This window comes from Grampus griseus (genome assembly GCF_964374135.1).
Source record: "Grampus griseus genome assembly, chromosome: 9".
NCBI classification, from domain to species: Eukaryota; Metazoa; Chordata; class Mammalia; order Artiodactyla; family Delphinidae; genus Grampus; species Grampus griseus.
Window position 1 is genome coordinate 14,525,771 of NC_139003.1, and position 18,456 is coordinate 14,544,226.

The 18,456-nt window shown below is 44.4% G+C and overlaps 1 protein-coding gene across 1 annotated transcript in view; it reads left to right on the top strand.

The window, feature by feature from the left end:
- Window positions 1-11,124: 11,124 nt before the first annotated feature.
- Window positions 11,125-18,456, top strand: part of ZC3HAV1 (zinc finger CCCH-type containing, antiviral 1) — a gene marked incomplete at its 5' end in the record, with an annotated part of 66,708 nt that continues 59,376 nt past the window's right edge. The window contains one exon of the mRNA XM_082661515.1: window positions 11,125-11,432. Within this exon, the coding sequence (XP_082517641.1) occupies window positions 11,125-11,432 (308 nt within the window). The remainder of the gene's footprint in view (window positions 11,433-18,456) is intronic.

Below are 18,456 nucleotides of genomic sequence, written 5' to 3' on the forward strand. Positions count from 1 at the left end.
TACTAGAGCTGGAAGGGACCCTTAAAGGACATCTAGTCCAACCCTCAGAATTAACAGACTAAGGAACTAACATCTGGAGAAGTGAAGTAATTCTCCCAAGTGTATAGATAGTTGTGTTGTAGTCGAATTACATTACATACCCCCTGAATAACTAGCCCTGTAGAGACTCAGGTGTACCATAAGCTCATAGAAGGCAGGTATGACTTCTTAGATTCTTTCTCATCCTCCTTGCACTCTAGCTCCTGTCCCCGCCCCTCACCCTCACCCACAATCACTTGGAGAGTAAATGGGTGACTGCATATCTTCATTGCCAGATGTATACACTTTTGTATACATGCAAACATGGATAAAGACTCATACCACAGGCACATGCATAGTTTCCCCTCCGGCCCCCACCCTGTGGGAACCACTAACCCATCTTCTCTCCGTGTGGATTTGCCTGTTTTGGACATTTCGTATAAATGAAACCATACAAAGAGAGGTCCACACACCGGATGTCTAAATACTGAAAAATTTAAAATCAGCCTAGCAGACTGTTAAAATGTTTTATCCTCTTGCCTTGACAAATACACCGTCACGAAGAGGGTCACGTTCCAATTTAGAATTCTCAGACTTCTTGGAATGCTGTTGGGGGAGGTGGCAGTGTGGAGAGAGCTACCCCCGGTGCTCACTCAGCCCACGCCCTTCTCTTTTCAGCCCATCTCTTCTCTTCTCCATCCTGCACCATGAGAGGCTCTGCATGTGTGTGGCCACCCAGCCCCCAAGTGCAAGGGTAGTCACCCGCTCTCTAGTGAGCAGTCACCCCCAATAGCCCTAAAGGGAGGACACATGCTGGGAAGAGACTGGCTCAGGTATGGAAACAGGCTTCGGGTGGTATGGGCAGGGAATTCCGAGTCCTGGGCACCGTAGTGTGGTGCGGAGGGCTGCAGGAACCCCTCAGCTCCATTGCCTCTTCACACCTGGTGCAGGGTGCAGTCAGGGCACCGAGCCCAGGGCAGGGACCCCTTTCACCAAGGTCTAAGGGCATTGTTGCTTATTATGCTGTATACAACCTTGTCGATCTTGCTAAATCCATTAAAATGATCTCTGGGGCTTCCCTGGTGGCGCAGTGGTTGGGAGTCCGCCTGCCGATGCAGGGGACACGGGTTCGTGCCCCGGTCCGGGAAGATCCCACATGCTGCGGAGTGGCTGGGCCCGTGAGCCATGGCCACTGAGCCTGCGCGTCCGGAGACTGTGCTCCGCAACGGGAGAGGCCACAGCAGTGAGAGGCCCGCGTACCACAAAAAAAAAAAAAAAAAAAAAAGATCTCTGATTTCCAGTAGTTTGTGATACTGCTTTAAACCTCTAAATCCCTGTAGAAGCTGTTTGAACTGTAGCTGTAATTATGAAGGGCAGAATATGGCATTGAGTGTACTTGAGAAGAAGCTATTGTTCCCAGCTATAGCTCTAAGAATCTAATGTGTTACGAAACATGTAATAACAAAGACACACAAAAGCTGGTTGCACGGGTAAGAGATAAAGTTGGAATTTGCAACTTTATTGCAGTTGCAATAGAACAGCAGTTTCTGAAGAATTGTTAAAATGACCCAGGTTGTGATGATGGTTGTATGCCTATGTAAATTTACTGAAAAACTGATTGGTGGTTCAACTGATATCACATAGCCTGATATCACGCTAATGTGCCCCGGTCCGGGAAGATCCCACATGCCACGGAGCGGCTGGGCCCATGAGTCATGGCTGCTGAGCCTGCGCGTCCGGAGCCTGTGCTCCACAACGGGAGAGGTCACAACAGTGAGAGGCCCGCATGCCGCAAAAAAAAAAAAAAAAAAAGAAAAAAAGAAAATGTAAATTATCTATAAATTTATAACCACTTATTAACACCTGTTAACATTTTGCCTTTTAAAAAGTGATTTAACCAGTACTAAAGGATAATGTAATCATAGCTGAACTACTGATAAATTGGAGAACTATGTAATAAGAAATCTATAGGTGATAATTGTTGAAGCTAGGTGATGGGTACATGAGTGCTTATTATACCATTCTATTTTTATATAGAAAATTTCCATAATCCAAAAATAAAAAAGAGGTACCTATTTGAAAACTCGCAAATTTTTCTGTATGGCCAAATTTTTAACTGAAATGAATTAAAAACATAGGAGTCAATATTTATTTCAATATAAAAGTTAACTTGCATTTATCCTAGTTAAAACTAAGTCTATGTGAGGATACTGAGCAAACGCATTTTCAACTTCTGATTTGCTAATGTAATTGTTTATTTGGTGAAAAGATAATTGGAAGATGAGAAAGCAATATAGACATCATAACATGTACACAGGAAAAGTACTAGGTGTTGCAATCCCATGATTCCTAAAAGAAGAAGCTCCCTGTGTCAGCCCGCTGCTGAGGTGCGGATCCTCGGAAGGTCCGTTTTAGTTCATCCCCTAGTGCTGAAGGCAGCTGCCAGCAAGAGCTGAAGGTGACATAGAGTTGTGTGCTTTGAAGTCAGCAAGTCCTGAATTTGAATCCTGCCTCCCCTGCTCCTACTGGTGTGAGCGGGTTACTTAATTCTCTGAGGTGAAATAGAGGTACTGTAAATAGAGGTACTAAAGCCCGCCTCACTGATTTGTTTACGATTCACCTGAGGGCTTCCCTGGTGGCGCAGTGGTTGAGAGTCCACCTGCCAATGCAGGGTAAGAGGGTTCGTGTCCTGGTCCTGGAAGATCCCACATGCCGTGGAGCGGCTGGGCCCGTGAGCCATGGCCGCTGGGCCTGCGCGTCCGGAGCCTGTGCTCCGCAACGGGAGAGACCACAACAGTGAGAGGCCCACGTACTGAAAAAAAAAAAGATTCACCTGAGATCATTTATAAGTGAAAGGTGATATAACATAATGGTTAAGCCTGTAGCTTCAGGAGATAGACTGCCTGGGTTCAGTTCTTGGCTCTAGTACTTGCTTTAGCTGTGTGACCTGGGCAAATCACTTAACCTCTCTGGGCTTCAGTTTTCTCACCTGTAAATGGAAGATGATAATAATAGTTCTTACCTCCTAGGTCCATTGGTTGTGAAAGTTAAGCAAATTATACACAGAAAGCATTTAGAACAGTGCTGGGCACAAGGTCAATGCTATTACATGTGCTTCCGTCTTCGTATTATTTTTTATTGAGATATAATTTACATGCCATAAAATTCACTACTTTAAAGTGTACAATTTAATGGGGTTTTTGTATGTTCACGAGAATGTGCGTCACCGTTAATCTAATTTTAGAACGGTTTCGTTACCTCCAAAAGAAACGTGTGCCCGTGAGCAGTCACTTCCTATTCACTCTTTTCCTGGCCTTCCTGACAATCATCAGTCTATTTTCTGTCTCTGTGGACTTGCCTATTCTGGACATTTCATGTAAATGGAATCATACAGTATATGACCTTTATCTTTACCTTCATGCACTTAGCGTAATGTTTTCCAGGCTCATTCACATTATAGGATATACTAGTAGTTCATTATAGGATATACTAGTAGTTCATTCCTTTTTTTTTTTTTTTTTGTGGTACGCGGGCTTCTCACTGTTGTGGCCTCTCCTGCTGTGGAGCACAGGCTCCGGACGTGCAGGCTCAGCGGCCATGGCTCACGGGCCCAGCTGCTCCGCGGCATGTGGGATCTTCCTGGACCGGGGCACGAACCCGTGTCCCCTGCATCGGCAGGCAGACTCTCAACCACTGCGCCACCAGGGAAGCCCAGTTCATTCCTTTTGATGGCTGAATAATGTTCCATGGTATGAATGCCACATTTGTTTAAGTCTTCATATTATTTAAAGCACTTAACACATAGTAAATGCTTAGGGCCTGGTGGTCTTGTCAGCATCCCACCCAGTGCCATAGGGTTCAGGGCACAGCCCCAGTCCTATTCTATCCCAAGGGGAATAGTACTCAAGGAAGAAGCCCAAGCCATGAAAGGCCACCCTGATGCAGCCTGCTGTGGGCCTCTCTCTGTCTGCCATGCCCAGCCATGTCTTGACCTTCCGTAAAGTGGTCTCAGAAATCATGAGTTCCCCCTTGTCTCTCCCAGTCACACACAATCTGATAACCTGTTGTAATTCCCACTCTCTCTCAACTGCTTGTTTCACTTAATCTGTTCTTTTATTCCTCCTCTGGACCTGATTACCTCCCCAGTTTCCTTACACAGTGCACATTACTTTGTGTTTTGGACCTTGGTTTCTTTGTGTATTTGGGGATGTTGTATTAATTATCCATTGCTGCATAACAATTTACCCCCAAGCTTAATAGCTTAAAGCAATCAATATTCTTATCTCCCATGGTTACTGAGTAGCTCCCATACTGCTGAGTAGCTTAGCTGGGTGGCTCTGGCTCAGAGTCTCTCCCGAGGTTAAAGTTGAGCTGTCAGCTGTGGGGATGTAGTCATTGGACCTCTTGGCTGGAGCTGAAGGATCCCATTCCAAGGGGCTCATCCACATGCCTGGCAAGGTAGTGCTAGTTGTGGACAGGAGGCGTTTGTTACCTGTCATATGGGCCTTTCCATAGGACCTCTTGAGGGTCCACACAACGTATCAACTGGCTTCCCTACGGTGAGTGATAAAAGAGTGAACAAGGAAGTCACAATGTTTTTTATGACCTAGCTTTGAAACTCACGTTGTCATTGCTGTCATATCTCACTGATTACAGAGATCAGTCATATGCATTGTGGGAGGGGACTATACAGGGGTATAAATACCAGGAGGTGAGACTTGCTGGGTCCTAGCTGGCTGCCACATCGAGCCATTGTCTGCATGCCTGTGGCCTGTGCCTTCAGACGAGTGTTATCGAAAGGTGTGCAGCCTGAAGTTCCTCATTTTAACACCACCAAAGCAAAGTATAAATTCATCCTCGAAGAGGGAAATGACCCTTCTCACTCTGAAGTCAACCCCTCCACCTGTATACTCCAGCTTCATCCCGTCCCAGTTCTCTTCCTCCCAGGGAGCCTTGTTGCTGCCAAGTTCAATGTCAGAAGATCCCGTCTGCCTGCTCCTCACCTCTGCCCTCCCCTGTCTGGCTGACTAATGCCCCCTCTGACTCCCATATCTCCTGGAGAGCATCTGTTTGCCATGGACTTTGGACATTCCATCTGACTCAACCCTCCAATGTTTATGTACTTTAAATTTCTATGACTCAGCATAGCTAACTCGTCACTGCCTTGTGTATGTTTTGCTTCCCTCCCTGATTGGTGGTTCAACTGATTCGCATAGCCTGATATCACGCTAATGTGTCCTAGCAACTGCAGCTCTGCACTCTCCCCAGATATATTTCTTTGAAACTTTCAAATATGCCCAGATCTTCCAGTAAAACAACAGCAATAAATAAGCAAACAAATAAACAAAAAATCTCTCTAGCTACCCAAGTAATTCCTGTCTTCTCCTTTCCTTGTCAATCCTCTAAAATGAGTGCTGTATTTTGATTTCCAACCTGACCATTCTGAGAACTCTATCGAGTAAGTTGGAATATAAGATTGTACACAGAAATTACTGACAAAGGAGTACTGTCTCAGGATACAGGATTTAGGGGGTACAAGGAAACTGTATGAACAAGTAGCCCAGATCTCCATGTCACTCATTACACTTGCACCAGCACCCCTCCACCAGCTTATACCTATGGCCATATGAGGGGGGTCCCATGTAACCAGTAAAGGAAGAAGAAAAAGACCAAGCTGGGAGTATGGCTGAGTCCCCTCAGTATGTGGGTACAAGCTGAAAATGGAAGGCAGCTACATTACAGTCATACTTAGGGGAGGCCTTGAAAAACGGTGGTGAAGGAAAATCTCCCCAATGGAGGAGCTTTCAGATGTGCACTAGGTCATCTGCGTTGTGTGGAAGGAGAATGGCCCAAGGTCAGAACAAATGTGGACTCATGGACAGTGATGTGTGGCCTGGCTGGTGTCTAGAGGACCTGAAAGAAAAAGATTGTAAAATCAGAGACAAGAAGAGCTGGAATTGAGGCACATGGATGAACTATAGGAGTGAATGCAAAGTGGGAAGTTGTTTGTATAATGTTTTAAGCCCACTAGTAAATATCCATTACAAAAGATGTACCAACTAGACAAAGTAATGTGGCCAGTTAATGTAGCCAGCCTTGGTCAGAGCAGCTGTCCCACCCCAGCTACATGATGGGTACCAAAGAGCCTACAGTGGCCAAAGAGATGGAGGCAATACAAAAACCTACAGTGTGGACTGTCATTTACCAAAGCAAATATAGCTACTGCCACCTCTAAATGTCCAATGTGCCAGCCATTAAGACCAAGGCCAAGCACTATTCCTTAAGGAGACCAACAGGATACTTGGTGACCAGTTGTGACATTGTGACATCTTTTTTCCTGGAAGGGCCAGAGGTTTACTGTGTCAGGAATAGACAGATTCCAGGTATGGGGCTGCCTTTCCTGCCTGCAGAACCTCAGTAGCACCACTCTGGAGGCTTAAAGATTGCCTGATCCACAGACATGGGATCCCACATAACACAGTATCTGACCAGAAGATTCTTTACAGTAAATAGAGGAATGGGCCCATAAACATGGGATCTACGGGTCATATCACACACAGTGTAATCCCAAAGCTGCTGGATAGATAAAATATTGGAATGGTCAGTTAGAGGTGCAGCCGAAGCTCCAGCATGGAGGCAACACACTGCAGTGATTATATTTCCTCCACGACATCGGAGTATACTCCTTCAGGCAGATAACGTAGGTGTGTCTTCCACAATGGGTGGAAGCATGAGTGGCCCCAGTTAGCATCATTCCAATGACCCAATGGGGAGGAAGAAATTTTCCTCTACCCTTCCAGGTTCTTTTGGCTGGTCAAAAAATTAAATTGACATGAGACATTAACAGAAGAAAATCAAAGTTTAATATCATGTATACATGGGAGAGGTGCAGGAAAACTGAGTAAGTCCCCCAAATAGCTGAATCGCTCACCTTAAATACCATCTTCAGCTAAAGACAAAAGAGCATGTTGGGGGTGGTGGTTTGGGACTTCAAAGGGGAAGAAGGCCATTCACACGGAGATGGAAAAGCAAACGTTTGGTAAATAAATGTTTGCTGGGTCAGGCAGAAACAACGGGACACAGAGTGGACTCTGATCTCTAGGCCCTGTTTAGTGTTACCCCTACCACCTCTAGCCCATATTCTTTGCAGGTATCTCTGGTGATAGCTCTATTTGGGAACAGACCCTCTATCTAAATTTTTTTTAGGCAGTTGTGGGAAGGTCAGAGTTTCTTCCTGAGTCTTTGGGCCTTGATTATTTTCAGCTGGAAATAATCCACATGCTAAAGTGATATTAGGGGGCGGCAAGTTTTGCTCTCCTACAAATCCACTGAGCTTCCCTGTCCCCACAATTCCGGGTTCTGCGAAATTAGAAGTCTTGGTCCCCAAAAGGGGCACATTCTTGCCTGGGGATACAGCAAATATCCCATTGGATTACACGTTATGGCTGTCACCAGGCACTTTGCCCTCCTAATGCTGAGAGACCAGCAGTAAGACAAGGAATCACTGTCTTATCAGAGGTAATTGACCTGGTCAGCAGGAAGAGGTAGGGCTGCTGTTAGAGGGGGCAGAGAGGAATATGTGTGTACTCCAGGGACCTATTTGTGTGTCAGTTGGTACTCTTTTGCCCAACTGTGACTGTGAATAGACAAGACAAGAGCAGCAACAGTGGTCTGAGAAGGTGCTTGGACCTCTTAGGAATGAGGGTTTGGGGTGCCCACCCAGGTGATCTCCTGAGACCACCTCAGGGTGAGGGGAATTAGAAATGGATAGTGGTACCATCATCGAAAAGTCTAGAAACAACAAATGCTGGGGAGGGTGTGGAGAAGAGGGAGCCCTCCTGCACGGCTGGCGGGGATGTGAACTGGTGCAGCCACTATGGAGAACAGTATGGAGGTTCCTGAGAAAACTACAAATAGAGCTACCATATGATCCAGCAATCACGCTCCTGGGTATATACCTGGAAAAGATGAAAGTTCTAATTTGAAAAGATAAATGCACCCCAATGTTCTTAGGAACACTATTTACAACAGCCAAGACATGGAAGCAACCTAAGTGTCCATCAGCAAATGGATAGATGTATATACAATAGGATATTAGCCATAAAAAAGAATGAAATAATGCCATTTGTAGCAACGTGGATGGACCTAGACATTATTATACTAAGTAAAATAAGTCAGAGAAAGACAAATACTATATGATATCACTTATATGTGGAATCTAAAAAATGGTACAAATGAACTTTTTTACAAAACAGAAATAGACTCACAGACACAGAAAATAAACTTATGGTTACCCAAGGGGAAGGGAAGGGAGGGATAAATCGGGAGTATGAGATTAACAGATGCACACTACTATATATAAAATAGATAAACAACAAGGATTTACTGCATAGCACAGGGAACTATATTCAATACCTTGTAATAAACAACAATGGAGAAGAATCAAAAAAAAGAATATAGATATATACATATGTATAACCGAATCACTTTTCTGAACACCTGAAATTAATACAATATTGTAAATCAAATATATTTCAATAAAAAAAGAGAAAGAAATGGATGGTTGTGGAGGGAAGTGATGAGGGCCAGTTGTGGTCCTACAACCAGGTGCAATGACAGAAGCCGTAGTTCATTCCATTAACTTCCCTCTTCTAAGTTATTTTTCAGGAAGAGTGGCCCATCGGAGTGCTGAAAAAGCTGTTTCCCAAGTACAGATGGAGAAACATCCACATGGCACGAAAGGTGGACTAGAGCGGACACAGGGTGTCACTCAGATTTCCCTTCAAGGCAGGGCTTGCTCCCCAGCTGCAAGGAGTGTGTTTAGCTGAGCGCCTCCAGCTGTAGCTCCTTCAGGATTCACCTCAGTGACTAAGCTGAAGTCAGGCACTGCTCCAGCGGCCCCTGCCAATGAACATCCAAAGCAGTGGTACAAGGGCCTAGGCTTTTCTGCCCGAGGCTAGTCTCTTGCTCCCATCAGGCCGGCGGAGACCTTGTGAGGTCTGCATCGTGGTTTGACAGCCCTCACAGACCAATCCTGCTGCTTCCCCTGACTTTCTCTGGCGTTACACTCCAGGAGATCTGTACTCTCAACTCCATATCAGTGTCTGCTTCCTGGAGAACCCAACCTGTGACAACACAAATTTCCTAAATCTCTGCTTTTTTCCTCTCCACAACCCCTTAAATTGTTTCTCAGGGCCTCAAATTGAGGGGAATTTTAGATCTCTAATCCCAACCACTCTAGCCAAACTGTACTCTTCTCCAACCTCCTTTATACCCCGTTGCAGCACTTAACCACGGATTCCCTTATGTTCTAATGTTTTCTCATGTCTTCCCAAACATAAGCTCCTTAAGTGCAGGGACTATTTCTTAAACTTCTGTATGTTCAAAGTGACTAGCTAAAGTAAGGGCCACACAGAAGATACTGTGGTGAATTTAATTGGTTTGATATTGAAAGCCCAGTCCCTGGGAACCTGTCAGACCACAAATCAGGCCAAGTGGATTAAAGGAAACTATAAAGTAATAGCTAGAGGGAACCTAGCTTTCGCTGGTTTTCATACCAAAGTACTGTATTCCTAAGAGACTCTGATCATCATGAATCACCAATCTGAGAATGCCCATTAATCATTTTGAAGAATTTCTAGTTTGACAACTGAATTCTATCATTTAAAAAAAGGTTTATTACTTATCCCATCAATGACCCATTTCACCCGGGAGTGTTGGGAGGAAAACCTTCTGCCTCTTCCAATTTGAGTCCAGTGATTGGGTCCTGCAAATTAACTGACAATAGACAGATTAAAAAGAGAAAAGACAAGATTTATTTAGCATGGGGGGGCAGTTTCCAATAATGGAAACCTCCTGGAAGAGCCTGAAGTAACTGTATACATCTCAATTTAACAAAAGGGGGGTTTTTAGGACTTCAGTGGGAGAGTATGGAAGGTTCTACTGGGCTTTTTGATGCTAATTGCAATGGACATTCTGTCTCCAGGGCAACTGAATTAGCAGGAAACTCCCTTGGAAAGAGTTGAAAGGTAGCTGTATTTTCAGGAGGATTTGCTTTAGTCAGATTAAGAGAAACTCAGATAAAATTTCTTTCTGTATCTTCTGTAGTTCAAATGTTCTCACTTTATACCAACTCTGGGGGTCCAAGTGAGTCCCCACTGAGGGAAAAGGTCTTGTCCGAATATCCAAAGAGAGGAACTTATCTGAAGCCTTGGGATATGTCTAAGCACGCCTTCCCGACTATGACTGATTACTATCAGGGATTAAGCGGTGTCTGGGGCACCTCTGTTAAAGTGACTATAGACAGGCAAGAATGTGTCAAGAAGTGGTTCTTCAAAGAGCTCATAAGAAGGCAAAAAAGAGGGAGAGCAATAATATTTGTCCTTTGAGAAGGAAGGGTGGTGTGAGAGAAAGTTCACATTGGTCCTGGCCAGGCGGACCACGATCTGGGGCCCAGATTTGGGGAACCTCAGGTTCCCAGGCTCCAGCTTGTAGGCTGTATTTACTCAGATTACTTCCTCAAGTAGAGTGAGATGACAGTATCTAACTCGTGGAGTTGTAAGATTCACTAATACCGGAGGCAGGGCGCCGGGCTCGGAGCAAGCGCTCACTTGGGTCTGTTCTTTCCGGAAACGGGTGGGGTAGAGAACCTAGCACTCCTCAAGAAAGCTCCCAAGACTCGCGTCATTCGTCACTTTGGCTGGTTTATAAGAACTGCACCAGAGCCCCGAGATCAGTTTTTAGTTTCGCTTCTTTCCGGAGAAGCCTCTCGGTGCCCAGCTGGGGAACCTGACCCTCGAGGAGCCGTCCGGTGGTCGCCGCGTCGCCGGCAGATTAGCCCGCGCTTGTTCACCCTCTTTCCACTAGGTTACCGTCGCGATTGACTTTAAATCTGACACAGGACGGTGAGATTTGGCCTCTCGACCCAAAGACCAGCGGTTTTCGGTTTACTGGGAAACTGAAACCGCTGGTCTCTGCGAGCGGCGGCGGAGAGCGCACGCTCCCTCGCCCTGGGCGCGCCCAACCCGCGCCCGCCCCCGGGACTCTTAAGTTTCGATTCTCCCTGGAGCAGAGTCCCGCGCCGCGGCCAGGCCAGTACAGCGCGCCATGGCTGACCCGGGGGTATGCAGCTTCATCACCAAAATCCTGTGCGCCCAGGGGGGCCGCATGGCGTTGGAAGCGCTGCTCGACGAGGTGCAGCTCTCCGAGGCGCAGCTCTGCGAGGTGCTGGAAGAGGCCGGGCCCGACCGCTTCGTGGTGTTGGAGACTGGCGGCAAGGACGGGGTCATCCGGTCCGTGGTGGCCACCACTCGAGCCCGGGTCTGCCGTCGCAAGTTCTGCAACAAACCCTGCGGAAACCTGCACCTCTGCAAGCTCAACCTGCTGGGCCGGTGCCACTATTCGCAGTCGGAGCGGTGAGTGCCCTGGGAGGGAGGGGCGTCTCCCCGGTCCCGGTGTGGGAGGACTGTCGCGGCTGCTGCTCCGTGAGGGGCGCGCCCTCGCGGGGACCTCGCACCCGATGACTCTTCCTCCAGCTGCTCACTCCTCTGCTTCCCTTCTTGCTGGGCCCGCGCTTCTGCTCTCGAAGGTTCCCTTCCCTCCAGCGCCTTCAGACCTTCCTTCGAATATGGCTAGCGCGCTACTGCCCCGGTGAAGACTACGATTAACTCCCCACCTCCATAAGGATAAAGTACTTTTGGGCAAGCCAGGGCCTAGACAATTTGGATGCAGGTTTGGGAACGAAAGAAAATGCCTCCATTCTCTGGAATCTTGAGTCTTCCCCTCTCTGCTACCTTACCCCCTAGGTATTGTGTGGTCTTCCCAGCCCCCCAGCCGACTCGATCCCGGGATATGTCTCCATCGCTGCGAGCTGCGGGTCTCTGCTTGGCCTTCCTTTCCAAGCGCCTCCTTTCCCCTCATTATCACTTTTCTGATATCTGACTCTAGCCCGCACCACCAAGACCAGAATGGTTCTATTCAAGGTTACCAATGATGGGCCCTCTTCCAGAACTCCTTTCCCGTGGGCCCCGCGGTGGCCTGCACCGCTGACCGCCTACCTTTGGGACCACTTTGAAACAGTGTGCCTTATCTCCCAGGTAGCTGCTTCTGTGTTCCCACTTGTTCTTTTTTTGCTTCCTGCATATAGGTGTGCCCCAAGGTTTCAGTTAAGCCTTTTGATGTACCTGTATTTCAGGTCTCTCCCCGAGAGCCCTCACTTCCTTGGGTTTAGTCGTCACATCTATAAAGATGGCTTCCTTGTGTACATCCGCTGCCCCAGCCTTCCTACTGACTCTAGGTTCTTCATCTCCAGGGGTCTGAGGAGCATCTACACCTGAATATCCTGCCAGGCTTTGTCGAACTCATCTTCTTTCCCCCAGCGCAGGGTCTGTGACACTCCCCCCCAACCCCCAAACTCTTCTTCCTCCTTCATAATACCTTAAAACACCAAGTTCTTTTATTGACCAATCCCGTCCCTTCCCTGTCTGGTTCCTACTTCGCATCTCACTTCTAAATGAATGCCTTGTTGAATTAATGAATGATTTTCTCTGACCATGGTCTTTCTCCCCATCTTTCCTATCCGTATGTACTTTTGCTAAATTATTTTTCTTGATATAGTACTTGTCACACTTCCTCCATCCTTAAAAACTTTAAGTGGTGTCTTAGTGTCCAAAATGGTGGTCATCAAACTTTCCAGCATGCGCTTATGAGCGAAAAACTTTAGATTACTCACTGGCAATACCTGTCTGATAAAACATACAAAAGACAGATGTTTTAAGTGGATGTGGTAGATGAGATAATTTTTTTAAAAAATTTGTTTAGAGCAAAACTAAAATTTTAAAAATATGCCCCATTGTTATTAAAAATAAATATTTATTATGTCGTGAGGCAACAATTTGAAAGTCTATTTCTGAGTTGCAGGAAGTTATGTGTATGGGAGTCATCTAAGTCGGCAAATAAAATCAGGAAGGAGGAAAAGAGGGTAGAGAACAGAAAAAAGGAAGGAACATTCTAACACTCTTCCAAATAACAATGGAGATGGAAGACTTTGTTATCATTTCTGTTGTGAAAAATTCTTCACCAGTTAGTGTTGGCTGTTAGTTTTAAATACATAGGCTTCTTATCTTTTAATTTTTTACTATGAATATTTTCAACATACACTAAAGTAAAGAAAAGAGAATGATGAACCCCTATGTGCCCATCGGTTCAACAGTTTTCAAAGTACAGTAAGGCCAGTCTTGGTTCATTTATTCTCCCCTCCCCATCCCTGTCCCCATCTCAAACGTGTTATTTTAAACCAAATGCCAGAGATTATTTGCTTTGTAAATACTTTAGTAGCTCCAAAGATTAAAGACTCTATTTTATTAGTATAACCACAGTACAATGATCACTTTTTTTTACGATTATATTTTCTTTTTATAAATTTATTTATTCATTTATTTATTTTTGGCTGCGTTGGGTCTTTGTTGCTGTGCATGGGCTTTCTCTAGTTGTGGCACGCGGGAGCTACTCCTTGTTGCGGTGCGTGGGCTTCTCATTGCAGTAGCGTCTCTGTTGCGGAGCACCGGCTCTAGGTGCATGGGCTTCAGTAGTTGTGGCGTGAGGGCTCAGTAGTTGTGGCTCACAGGCTTTAGAGCACAGGCTCAGTAGTTGTGGCATACAGGCTTAGTTGCTCTGCGGCATGTGGGATCTTCCCAGACCCATGCTGCCTGCATTGGCAGGCAGATTCTTAACCACTGTGCCACCAGGGAAGTCCCTATGATTATAATTTTAATATCACATACTATCCAGTTAGTGTTCAAATTTCTCTGATTGCCCTATACTTGGACTTCATTTTCAGGGAAAAAAACCTACACAGTCATAGTTCATAATGGTTTCAATATGTTATATATTTAATATATTTAGAAACTTTTAATTTGTTACATGCAGTAGGTTTAGAAACTTTAGTTTTATTATTGTTGTTATTAATTTGTTGTTGTTGTTTGCAACTCAAAACCATTTTAAGCTCATAAGCTGGGTAGTTAACCTGCACTTTTTTATATTTTAAAAGAGGAATAATATATTCTATATGAATAATATGGTCTATGCAAGTTTGGGTGGATTCTCTGGAGAATTCATTAAAGTTATTATTACCTTTTTTTTTAGTTGAGTGTTAAATTCTTATTTCTTAAATGTATGGGTCCAGTCTTATTTTTAAAATCTTTTTATATAACTTTTGAGTTTGGGAATTACAAATTTTTAATCCATTAATGTACATTGTGTCCTCATAATAAGGACCCTTGGGAGAATTCTTTTTCTTTTGCCTAAAAGCCTAGAAAATATATTTTTTTCCCAGGTATATTTTAAAATATTTTCCCTTTCTTAGCAACTTATAAATCCTCATCTTCTAATACTTGACACGTGGGAGTCTAAGGGCTTTCTTTGTGGATTATAGGTTGGTGGGCGCTGTTGACCAGTTGATACCCATGTTGAGGTTACCATTCAGTTTGGTAACTGTTCTCTGTTTGCATAGGATAGCTTGCCTTTTGCTGGACTTCTACATTTTCCTCTGTAGTACTATTATTTATAGATGGGCTTTCTCCTATCAGTTCTGCTGTTCCAGTCTTTTCTCTTATGTTGCTTTTATTTTTTAAATTTTTGGCTGTTTTGGGTCTTTGTTGATGCGCGTGGGCCTTCTCTAGTTGCGGGAGCAGGGGCTACTCTTCATTGCGGTGCGTGGGCTTCTCGTTGCGGTGGCTTCTCTTGTTGCGGAGCTCGGGCTCTAGGCGCACGGTCTTCAGTAGCTGTGGCACACAGGCTCAGTAGTTGTGGCTCGCGGGCTCTAGAGCACAGGCTCAGTAGTTGTGGTGCACGGGCTTAGTTGCTCCCCGACATGTGGGATCTTCCCGGACCAGGGCTTGAACCCGTGTCCCCTGCATTGGCAGGCGGATTCTTAACCACTGTACCACCAGGGAAGTCTCTCTGATGTTGCTTTTAACTATACATTTTAGTTGACAGCAGGGCTTGCTTCACTATTGGATAATTAGTTTTGGTCCATCATTTTGGGTATTTCTATTTGCTTTGCTGAAATATACGCCCACACATGGAGTTCTAATCCCAGTTCTGGCACAAATAATAACTACCATTTGTTGAACAAATAACTGTCTACCAAGTACTATGATAAGCACTTTAGAGATGGTATCCAAGTTCATCTCTACTATGATTCCTGAAGTAGGTGTTGTAAGTCCCATCTTTTTTTTTTTTTTTAATATTTATTTATTTAATTTATTTATTTGGCTGCCTCGGGTCTCAATTGAGGCATGTGGGCTCTTCGTTGCAGCTCGTGGGCTTCTCTCTAGTTGTGGCGTGACGGCTCTAAAGCATGCGTGGGCTCAGTAGTTGCAGCTCGCGGGCTTAGTTGCCCTGCGGCATGTGGGATCTTAGTTCCCTGACCAGAGATCTAACCCATGTCCCCGTCCCCTGCATTGGAAGGCGGATTCTTTTTTTTTTTTTTGCGGTACGTGGGCCTCTCACTGCTGTGGCCTCTTCCGTTGCGGAGCACACGCTCCGGACGCGCAGGCTCACGGGCCCAGCCACTCCGTGGCATGTGGAATCCTCCCGGACCAGGGCATGAACCCGTGTCCCCTGCATCGGCAGGCGGACTCTCAACCACTGCGCCACCAGGGAAGCCTGGAAGGCGGATTCTTAACCACTGGACCACCAGGGAAGTCCCTAAGCCCCATCTTAATGTAAGGTAACTCAGGCCTAGAGCTGTTTAGAATTTTACCGGAAGTCACATAGCTGATAGCTGGCAAAGTTAGTGTTGAACCGAGATATGCATGACTTCTTAACTTAGCTACTGGTGTCGTCAAGTAGCTCTATGAAGTGGGATCTTTCATTAATTCAAGGTCAAGATACTGTTTTGCAAGCCTGATTTCTGTTCAACTGTTTAGAGCAGGCTGTCCCTGGCAACTAGCTTTGTGGTTTCTGCTAATGTGGGTGTTTCCTCTGGGTTTTTTCCTGTTTGTATGCCTTTTTCATTTGCATAACTGAAGCTTTGGGTGGGGGTGGGTAGATAGGAAGAAAACTAATTGACAATTTCATAAATTGAAAAAAAAAAAAAAACCAACCAAAAAAATGCAAAGAGTAGGGCTTCCCTGGTGGTGCAGTGATTGAGAGTCCGCCTGCCGATGCAGGGGACACGGGTTCGTGCCCCGGTCTGGGAAGATCCCACATGCAGCGGAGCGGCTAAGCCGGTGAGCCATGGCCGCTGAGCCTGTGCGTCCGGAGCCTGTGCTCCGCAACGGGAGAGGCCACAACAGTGAGAGGCCCGCGTACCGCAAAAAAACAAATAAAAAAAAATGCAAAGAGTAGTACAAAAAGCATCAGAGTATATATATTCTGAGTATATAATGAAAGCTATACTATATAAAAGAATATATAGTATAATAAGCTTATAATTCACCTCCCAGAATAAATATTTACATTTCTATTTTTGCTTTTTTTATTTTAAAATAAAATAAATACCATAACAGGCCTAAGGTTATTGTTTTTTTCTCTTCCCTAGTCTCATTTCCCTCTTTCCCCAGAAGCAACTTCAGTCATCATTTTGGGGTGTGTCCTGCCCTTCCATGATTTAAAAATTTCCTGTCATATATATTTGTATTCATATACAAGATGTAGTATTGTTTTATGTGTTTTAGAATTTTTACCCAAAGTTATATTTTGAAGATCTATTCATGTTGTTATAAGGATCTAGTTTATTTATCTTAACAGCCATATAGTGTTTCACCATATGATTTACACCACAGTTCGGCACCTATTCCTGCAATAATGGGCATTTAGAATATTTCTAATTTTTTGCTACAAAAAAGCAGGCTGCCAAGACTATACATTCTCTTGGTGCTCATGGCAAGCGCTTCTCCAAGGTAGATCATTAGGAAATGGAATTGCTGGGTTCAGTTCTTGCACCACTTCAACTTTTCGGGATTCTGACAAATCAGTGTAGTAAAAGTGGTTGTACCCATTTACATTTTCATGTTTGATGTCTCAGTTTCCCCATTTTATAGCCAACTAGCACTTAGTATTATCAGATTTTTTTGATTTATGCCGATCTGAAGGGTATACAATGGTATCTTATTTTTTTATTTTAAAAGAATTTTCTCATTAAAGTTTTTATTATGTGATATTTAAGTCTTACGAGAATGTATAAAACATAGTGAATATCTGTGTACCCACAAATCAGCTTCAGAAATAAAATATTACACAGTTAAAACCCCCTGAAATCTCACCTTTGATCATCTCCCCCATTTTAGAGGTGATAACTAGAGATTAACATACCAGCTTTAGGTACAATTGACTAATAAACATTGTTTATATTTAAGGTGTACAATGTGATAGTTTGTTATATGTATACATTGTGAAGTGATTCCCTCAATCAACTGATTAACCTATTTATCACCTCCTCTATTTACTCCCATTTTTTGGACGGTGAGAACACTTTTTTTAAAATAAATAAATAAATTTATTTATTTATTTTTGGATGTGTTGGGTCTTTGTTGTGTGCGGGCTTTCTCTAGTTGCAGCAAGTGGGGGCTATTCTTCATTGTGGTGCGCGGGCTTCTCACTGCGGTGACTTCTCTTGTTGCAGAACATGGGCTCTAGGTGCGCGGGCTTCAGTAGTTGTGGCACATGGGCTCAGTAGTTGTGGCTTGTAGGCTCTAGAGCACAGGTTCAGTAGTTGTAGAGCATGGGCTTAGTTGCTCTGCAGCATGTGGGATCTTCCCAGGCCAGGGATCGAACTCACATCCCCTGCATTGGCAGGTGGATTCTTAACTACTGCACTACGAGGGAAGTCCCTGATGATTAGAACACTTAATATCAATGCTCTTAGCAAACTTCAGGTATACAATATTTATTATCAACTATGGTCACCATGCTGTACCTTAGATCTCCAGAACTTATTCATCTTATAACTGAAAGTTTGTACCCTTTGACCAACATTCCCCCCTCCCCCACCCAGATCCCTGGCAACTACCATTCTATTCTCCTTTTCTACGTGTTTGACTTTCTTAGATTCCATGTATAAGTGAGATCATGCAGGTTTTTGTTTTGTTTTGTTTTGTTTTATCTTTCTGTGTCTGTCTTATTTCACTTAGCATCATGTCTTTTAGGTTCAGGCATTTCACAAATGGCAGAATTTCCTTCTTTTCATGGTTGAATAATATTTCATCTTATACATATAAACCACATTTTCTTTATCCATTCATCTGTGGATGGACACTTAGGTTGTTTCCATATCTTGGCTATTGTGAATAATGCTACATTGAACTTGGGAGTGCAAATATTTCTTTGAGATACTGATTTCATTTCCTTTGGATATATACCCAGAAGTGGGATTGCTGGATCATATGGTGTTCTATTTTTAATGTTTTGAGGAACTCTATATTGTTTTCCATAATA